General features: G+C 37.8%; 1 protein-coding gene across 3 annotated transcripts in view; it reads left to right on the top strand.

Moving 5' to 3' along the window:
• The first annotated feature begins 756 nt into the window (after positions 1–756).
• Positions 757–8,249, top strand: part of hace1 (HECT domain and ankyrin repeat containing E3 ubiquitin protein ligase 1) — a 50,476-nt gene continuing 42,983 nt past the window's right edge. For all 3 annotated transcript variants that reach the window (XM_028470610.1, XM_028470609.1, XM_028470612.1), the window contains exons 1-3: positions 757–987; positions 2,257–2,311; positions 2,386–2,475. In XM_028470610.1, the coding sequence (XP_028326411.1) occupies positions 897–987; positions 2,257–2,311; positions 2,386–2,475 (236 nt within the window). In that variant the 5' untranslated portion in view covers positions 757–896. The remainder of the gene's footprint in view (positions 988–2,256; positions 2,312–2,385; positions 2,476–8,249) is intronic.

The following is an 8,249-nucleotide window of genomic DNA, read 5'->3' as shown; positions in this document are numbered from 1 at the left end:
CTTTTCAGAACATAACTGCCACCATTTGGTCTGAAATTATAACAGCATAGGCTTAGAGCAGGGTTGACGTCAATTACATTTTTCAGTTACAATTACATTTTCCATTAACCATGTTCAATTATGATTAAAATGACCAGCATTTTTTCCAATTACAATTAAATTACAATTATTTGTTATCCTCAGAAAGTCATTTACAATTAATCACAATTACTGAGCCTGAAATAAATAACCTAATAAAACTTACCCGTCCTCTTGTGATAGCTCTCTGTTAGCATCTCTTATGCAAACAGATCCCAAATCAGCTGTAAAATACACTAAAAACAAACATATATCATCTAATTTATTTCCTATCTATTGGTTACCTTGTTAGGCTTCCCAATCAATGAAAATATAGGTTTTAATATTTTTGTGTCTGTATACCCCTCAATTTACTTTTTATTTTAATGGTAAAATGTGGGGAAGCTTGTATATGAAACACATTTTAATAATGTGTGTACATATAGAACTGTAACATGGTTCCCCAGTTTTGCGTGAAATTATAATTGACATTTTTTATAGAATTTTCAAGGCAATTACAATTATGAAGTCAATTATGATTACAACAGCAATGGATTAAAAAATAAATAAAAAATACAATTACTATTATAACTGACCCCAACCCTGGCTAACAGACTGGCATGTAAAAAGAAAAGAAAAAAATGAAACTACATCTTCCACAATGCATAGCACCTAAACGTCATCAAAACAGGAAGTGAGGCTGAGGACAGAGGAAATAGGAATAATATCAGTGAGGCCGTTTTACCAACGCTCCCTGCAGAGCCAATGGAAGAGGCCTGGGCCTGGGGTGAGCCGAAGCCCCGCTGGACCGAGTGAGCCTTCCTGGGTACCGTTCACCTATGATGGAACGGGCCATGGAGCAGTTGAACGTCCACCTCAGCCGTCTGACGCGGTCCCTCCGCCGGGCCAGGACCGTAGAACTCCCGGAAGGTAAGAAGACCTCCGCCAACACCCTCCGCTGACCCTGGCATCACCGTCCGCACCCTGATAATAAAGGGATGGGTGCAAGGCAGCAGGTCATAGGTTCGGGTCCCGCCAGAGGCGTGAGACTCACTGACAGCTGTCACGATATCACTGTTGATTAGCAGAGAATGAACGATATCTATTACAGCAGGGCCACAAACACGTGATTATATTATCAATATTCATGTCATCGTGATGGTAATGTATTGATTTGGTCCGATCTGGAGATCCGCAAATATTTATGATAAGGTAAAAAATAAAATACTAAATGTCCTCCTCCAGTCAATAAAAAGTAATGTACCCGTAGCTAATATGTCAAACACCCAAGTTACACAAGATTATAATAGATAATGTAGATTTATTAGACAAAAAGTGTGATAATACATTTCTGAGACAATTTAGTAAATTCCATCTACCCTTTTATTGTGAAAAATACACTTAGCTTCAAAAACTACAATAAATTGGAAAGTTCAGTCATCAGAACAACATATACAATTTCATATTCCACCAAAATATAAAGAAGTCCTCTTTCATTCTCAATGACATTTATCCATCAAATAATTTTATTCATAAAATATTTAAACTCGATGTGGACAATTGTTACCTATGCAAAATACATTTATAAACAACAATACATTGATTTTATTAGTGTGAAATAGTCAAATCTATATGGAAATCTCTATATGATTTGCTGTTTTCTAATAACATAAATATTGATTTATGTTCCTTTCAAAATATTCATTTTTAATCAATAATTTATTTATAATAACAAAATATGATATAATATTAAATATGCACAAAGGCAGAAATGCTAAACGCTTCCCTTCACAGTCTGCTTTAAAATCAGAGATTTTATTGTTTCAAAGGCCCTTGAAAAAGTAATCGCATATTAAATTGCAATCGCAATATTGAGGAAAAAATTTGCAATTAGATTTTTTTCCAAAATCGTTCAGCCCTAGACAATACTAACAGTTGAGGTTTCTCCCCAAGGTTTATTTTAAAAAACATTCATTTTAAAAGAAATTGAATGTTTGTTTTTGATCTTGGATACGGCTGAGATTTTTAATATTTTTATTCGCTAGGAGGAATGTGGTTGCACTTCCTGTCTGAAAAATAAAAGCTTGTGAAAAAAAAGCTTTAATTATAGAATTTGTGGTTCACCAATCATCAATAGCCAATATCTTCTTGCTACTTACCATTAACGTTTATAAAACCTGTCTCTGTCTCTCTCCTCAGATAATGAGACTGCAGTGTACACACTCATGCCAATGGTGATGGCTGACCAACACAGGTAATTTACCACCCCCTCACTAGTGGCAGAAACAGAAGAGAAAGTATTTACAGTGTCCTGCTCTTATTCATAAGGTCTGTGTCAGAGCTGCTACTCAACTCCAAGTTTGATGTGAACTACGCCTTTGGACGTGTGAAGAGAAGTCTGCTGCACATTGCTGCCAAGTAAGACAGTGTTGTGCCATTTTTGTCATTTTTCAATGTCCCTATGACACCGTTTCTTTACACATCTTGTGTTTTTAACAACATCTCATTCTATTAATAAAGTCCTACTGATAGATACACAGTGATAAAAATACCAAACGTTGCTCAGCTTGTCTGTAATCTTTAAGTAAACATCATAATTTTCACTTCCGTCCTGAAATTCCAGCAGCCTGACTGTGTTGTCAGTGGTGGAACGCTCAGCTCATAAGCGACGTCTCTTTGATTTTTGCAGAAGTTCACTTGCAAACTGGTTAGCTTTCATTCTCCGATGTGAGTGATTGGGTCTGAGCATGATTTGATAGACTTTCAGCTTGAATGTTTATTCAGCCTCATTGACATGAACCCTATCAGAGCGATGAGGAAGTAGTCAGTCTGTGCTCAGGCTGTAGGAAAATACTGAAGGGTATGATTATGTAGTTTATAATAACAGGGACTCCATGCACCGTACCGACTAAGATTGCAGCGCAAAGCTGTGCATGTGTAGACGTGTCTGAGAAGACCCTGTTTAAATATTTAAAGGATCATTTTGTGCGTATGTTCAGCATGTAGTATGTAGGAGAGCTGAGTGGAAGAAAGCACAAAATCAGGGTTGGGGTGAGTTCTAATTGCAATTGCGTAATTGATAATTAATTACAATTACGGCGTGATTACAATTGTAATCTTTATTGAATTGTAATTGAGTTCAGGTCATAATACATTTTTTTATTTGTAATTCAGCGCCTTTCAGGTCACCCAAGGTCACTTAACAGTACAAAATAAAACCACAACAGCAGAGTATAAAACCACAGTAAAATTTAAGGTAAAACAACAGTATAAAAACAACAGTAAAAGTGAAGCTAAAACACAGAGACAGAGCAGTGGTGGTCAGGTGAGAAATGCTGTTTTAAATAAGTGTTTTGAGTTCGGCTTTGAATTGTGAGAATGAGTCCATGTTCCTGAGATCCAGAGGTAGTGAGTTCCAGAGCTGGGGTGCAGAGCGGCTGAAAGCTCTGCTCCCTATGGTGGTAAGGCGGGCTGCGGGAGTGGACAGATGAATGGAAGAAGATGATCTGAGGGAGCGAGATGGAGTGTGGACGTGGATGTAATCAGTCAAGTAAGAAGGGGCAGTGTGGTGATTGGCCCTAAAAGTTAACAGAAGGATCTTGAAGTGGATGCGGAATTGAATGGGAAGCCAGTGGAGCTGGTGGAGAACAGGAGTGATGTGGGAGATAGAGGGGGTTTTGGTGATGATGCGGGCAGCTGAGTTCTGGACTAACTGGAGTTTATGGAAGGATTTGCTGGGGAGACCAAAGAGAAGGAAATTGCAGTAGTCAAGTCGGGAAGTGGCAAAACTCTGGACAAGGATAACAGCAGTATAAGGGGTGAGGGAGGGGCGGAGGCGATTGATGTTACTGAGGTGGAAATATTCAGACTAGGTGATATTATTGATGTGGGATTTTTACGATAGAGTGCTGTCGAGGATGACACCCAGACCCTTAACCTGTGGGAAGGGGGAGACGGAGGAGTTGTCAATTTTGATGCAGAAACTATTGGATTTAGAGAGTGTTGATTTTGTACCAATGAGGAGAACCTCCGTTTTGTCACTGAGTTTTAGGAGATTATGATTAAACCATGATGGTTTGGATGGTGAGGAGTTGAGAATCAGCTGGCATGAGGAGGTTGTTGGTTATTTTTGTGAGTGCTGTTTCAGTGCTATGGAGGGGTGGAAACTGGACTGGAACTGTTCATAGAGGTTATTGTGGGATAGGTGAGAGTGAAGTCGGCTGGCGACTCTTTTTCGAGAATTTTACTGATGAAGGGGAGATTTGAGATGGGACGCAAGTTATTGAGATTAGAAGGTTTTTTCAGGATTGGAATTATTGCAGTGGTTTTGAAGGATGAGAGAACAGTTTCAGTGATGAGCTAGGAGTGGATGATGGTAGATATGATGGGAATCAGAGAGGGGAGGGAGGCTTTGACCAGAAATGTGGGGAGAGGGTCCATCTGACAGGAGGATGGTTTGGATTCACGTATGAGGTCTGAGATTTCAGAGGGAGTGGGGAGCTGGAAGGTGGAAAAGGAATGAGTAAATGGGAAGGATTCTGGTGAGAGGAGAGTTCTGACTTAGGTGGTGATGAATGTTGTGGATTTTTGAGGTGTAGAAATGAGGTGGCAGTGAGTCAGGGGGGCAGGTGAGTTTATTATAGAAAACAGAGACTTGGAGTTGCCTTTATTTGAACTGATTAAACTGGAGTAATATTCGGATTTCATTTTAGCAATGGAGTCTTTGTACTGGAGGATGTGGTTATTGTACATGTCTTTGTGAATAGTGAAGTGGATTTTTTTATGGAGGCACTCGAGTTGGCGACCTCTGGCTTTCATGAACCGGAGATGGCGTGTTGTGTGTTATAAAGCATAACCAGTTCATCAGGGGTGGAAAATGTATTAATGTCCAGGTGGTGGTCAATACTGGAGGTGACGGTGTTAAGATTGATATTTAGTGGTAGTAATGGTCAGAGCAGCATTGAATGAGAGAAGAAAATGATCAGTTATGGGGAATTCATCAGTTTTCCATTCAAGAGGAGTGACACCAGAGCAGCAGAATAAATCAAGAATGTGACCTTTTGAGTGGGTGGGAATCTTAATATGTTGCTGAAGACCAAAACTATCTAAACAGGATGTAAAAGGGTGATTAAGGGTGATTTTAACATATTAATGTTAAAATCTCCCAGCACTATTATTTTTGAGGAAAGGGAGGATAAATGAGTGAGGCAGCAAAGTCATTTAAAAAATCACTATTGGATTTAGGTGCGCTGTTGCAATGCTGGTGGAAGTAAGTACGGAGAGTTCACATACAGTGGATTCAAATGAGGTGAAAACCGGGGCAAACACAGGCGAGACTTTGATGGTCTTGCGGTGAATCATCGCGAGACCTCCGCCACGGCCGAAATTTACTTTGTAATTGTAATTGGCACAACCATGTTACAGTTTTATTACATACACATATGTATTACCAAGTATTTAAATATGTTTAAATATGTTTCATATATATATAAATATATATATCTGCTAATACTTTCTTTCTGACCGCCTTCTACTCTTAAACATGTTCATAAATAGGGATGTAATGATTAATCGTAAGGCAGTTAAAAATCGATTCATAGGTATCACTTTTGATATTGATTTTCTGAAAATTGAATCGCAGTACTTTTTTTAAACAGCAGAGGCTCTTGTTCAAATGCTGAGGCTGCGGGTGGAATCTGCTACTACTTTCTTTCTGGCCGCCTTCTACTCTTAAATATGTTCATAAATGATTCCATACCCCTTTAGCACCGAAAGAAGATCTGTAATATTACGTGAATATCTGTAAAAGTCACATTTTTCTGTTAGCTCTGTCTGCTAGCGCATAGCATCTCTTCTTCACTTCACAGAATATCTGCATCCCAACCGACCACTGGGTTACCAGCGCCCTCTGCTGGTCCAAACAAATATCTGACTTAAAATCCAGGGTAATGACTGTTTTTTGTTAAGGCACAAAATACATTTTCAGTTGCACTTTTAAAAAGAAAAATAACTATTATGCAGTTTTGCATTGTTTACTATAGAACCAGAATTTAAATTAATAGGCTTCTTCATTTGTATTATTCCTTTATTTATTTCATTCAAGATTTATTTTTGGTTAAATTGCATTGTTTTGAATAGTTTATCAAGGGATTATTTTGACAATGAAAAATAAAAGGAAAATAATACAGTATGTTTTAGTTTTTCCCCCCAAAAAATAGGAATATTTTTCAATCATCATTGGTCTACAGTCCCATTTTGTAAAATAAATCGTGAGAGAATCGTATCGTGAACTTAGTATCGTGAATCGAATTGTATTAGGAGTTGAGTGAATCGCTACATCCCTATTCATAAATGATTCCTTACCCCTTTAGCACCGAAAGAATATCTGTAATATTACGTGAATATCTGTAAAAGTCAAGTTTTTCTATTAGCTCTGTCTGCTAGCGCATAGCATCTTTTCCTCACTGCAATAATATCTGCATGCCAACCGACCTCGGGGTTACCAGCGCCCTCTGCTGGTCCAAACAAATATCTGATGTAAATACAGTGCAGACTGTTTTTTTTTTTTTTTAAAGTCCAATTGTTAAAGGGGACATATGCTAAATCCACTTTTTTAGCCCTTAAATGCATTTTGATGTATATTTAGATTGTTTAGAAGTACAGAAAAGTTCAAATTAGTTTCTTCAGGTGCTCCGTTGATATCTTTATATTCTGTTTTGGTCATATTTTGCAATCTGTTTTGATTTTTCTATTCTCTATTACGTTTTTTGAACAATAATGTCACAGTATTTGCAGCGGAACTGCCAAATTAGTACATCGACTCCAGGCCCAACACTTCGAGCAATTTGCCATTTTTATTTCTCGCTTTTATTTTGTAGTCCAAGCTCAAGGATGCCGAAGTTACGAGAGGACAAGTCAAAATGTTCGGTTGTTGGATGTAGTAACCCACACGCTTCATTACACTGTCTCCCAGCATCAGAACCTTTTCGAAGTGCCTGGTTGAGTTTTATTTTTCACGGAAATGTACCCACATCTGTGGGTAAGGTCATTTTTGTGTGCGCGAAGCACTTCAAGGATGACTGCTTCGCCAGTATAAAGAAGGATTTGCCGAAAGACTTTGTCTGATTGAGGGGTCAATTCCTTCTATCTTTGGAGACGACGAACAGAGCACTTCGGTAAGCTGTAAATAACGCTAAAAAGTGTGATGATAAGACGTCCCTGTCATTGTTTTGTTAACATTAGCAGTTGCATCGTCTTCATATGTTAGCGCTGTGTGCTCGCTTCATTTTCATCTCGCTCCGCCGGGTCCGACTCTGGCTCGAACATGTAAGGCTGGATGGACAAGTCTTCCGTTGTTGACATTTTGTAAATAACGTGTGAATAAAAAGTTTCTGCGCCGCTAGATAATCGTATCTCTTCTATCAAACTACAAAAATGGCCGAACAGGGTGGAGTTGAACCGAGTGTCACCTCTGCAACCTGTAGAGGGGGCGGGGTATGAAGTGTCTCATTTCCATTTAAAGAGACCGCACCAAAACGAAATGCTCTCAGAAGCACATCAGAAAAGGGGCCTGTGGAGCTATAATAATGAGGAATTCAGACCCAAGCATTGCAGTTCTGCTTTATATAGACCACAACTGTATGATTTGTATCTAAAAAGGAAGGATTTAAAAGCATGATTTGTCTCCTTTAAGGCACAAAATACATTTTCAGTTGCACTTTTAAAAAGAAAAATAACTATTATGTCGTTTTGCATTGCTTACTATAGAATCAGAATTTAAATTAATAGACTTCTTCTTCATTTGTATTATTCCTTTATTTATTTAATTCAAGATTTATTTTTTAGTTAAATTGCATTGTTTTAAATAGTTTATCAAGTGATTCTTTTGACAATGACATATAAAAGGAAAATAGTACAGTATTTTCTAGTTTTTTTCCAACAAAAAAATAAAGGAACATTTTTCAGTCATCATTTGTCTTATTCTAGGCATAAACCTCAGTTAAATTGCACTAAAGTCAAAGTTGGTTTGTATGGATTGTATGTTATTTTTTTTTATTTTAAGTTGTTGGCACATGGCATGTTAAAGCTAGTGTTTTGAGTGTAAAATATGCCAATAAAATATATTTCATACATAATGTTTTCATGGTGTACACATTTACAGATTAGTTGTTTCTTAAGTCATATATCATACT

Source organism: Gouania willdenowi, chromosome 16 (genome assembly GCF_900634775.1).
Source record: "Gouania willdenowi chromosome 16, fGouWil2.1, whole genome shotgun sequence".
In the NCBI taxonomy this organism is placed as follows: domain Eukaryota; kingdom Metazoa; phylum Chordata; class Actinopteri; order Blenniiformes; family Gobiesocidae; genus Gouania; species Gouania willdenowi.
Note: the sequence above shows the minus strand (reverse complement) of the source record. Positions and strands in the feature narration are given on the sequence as shown.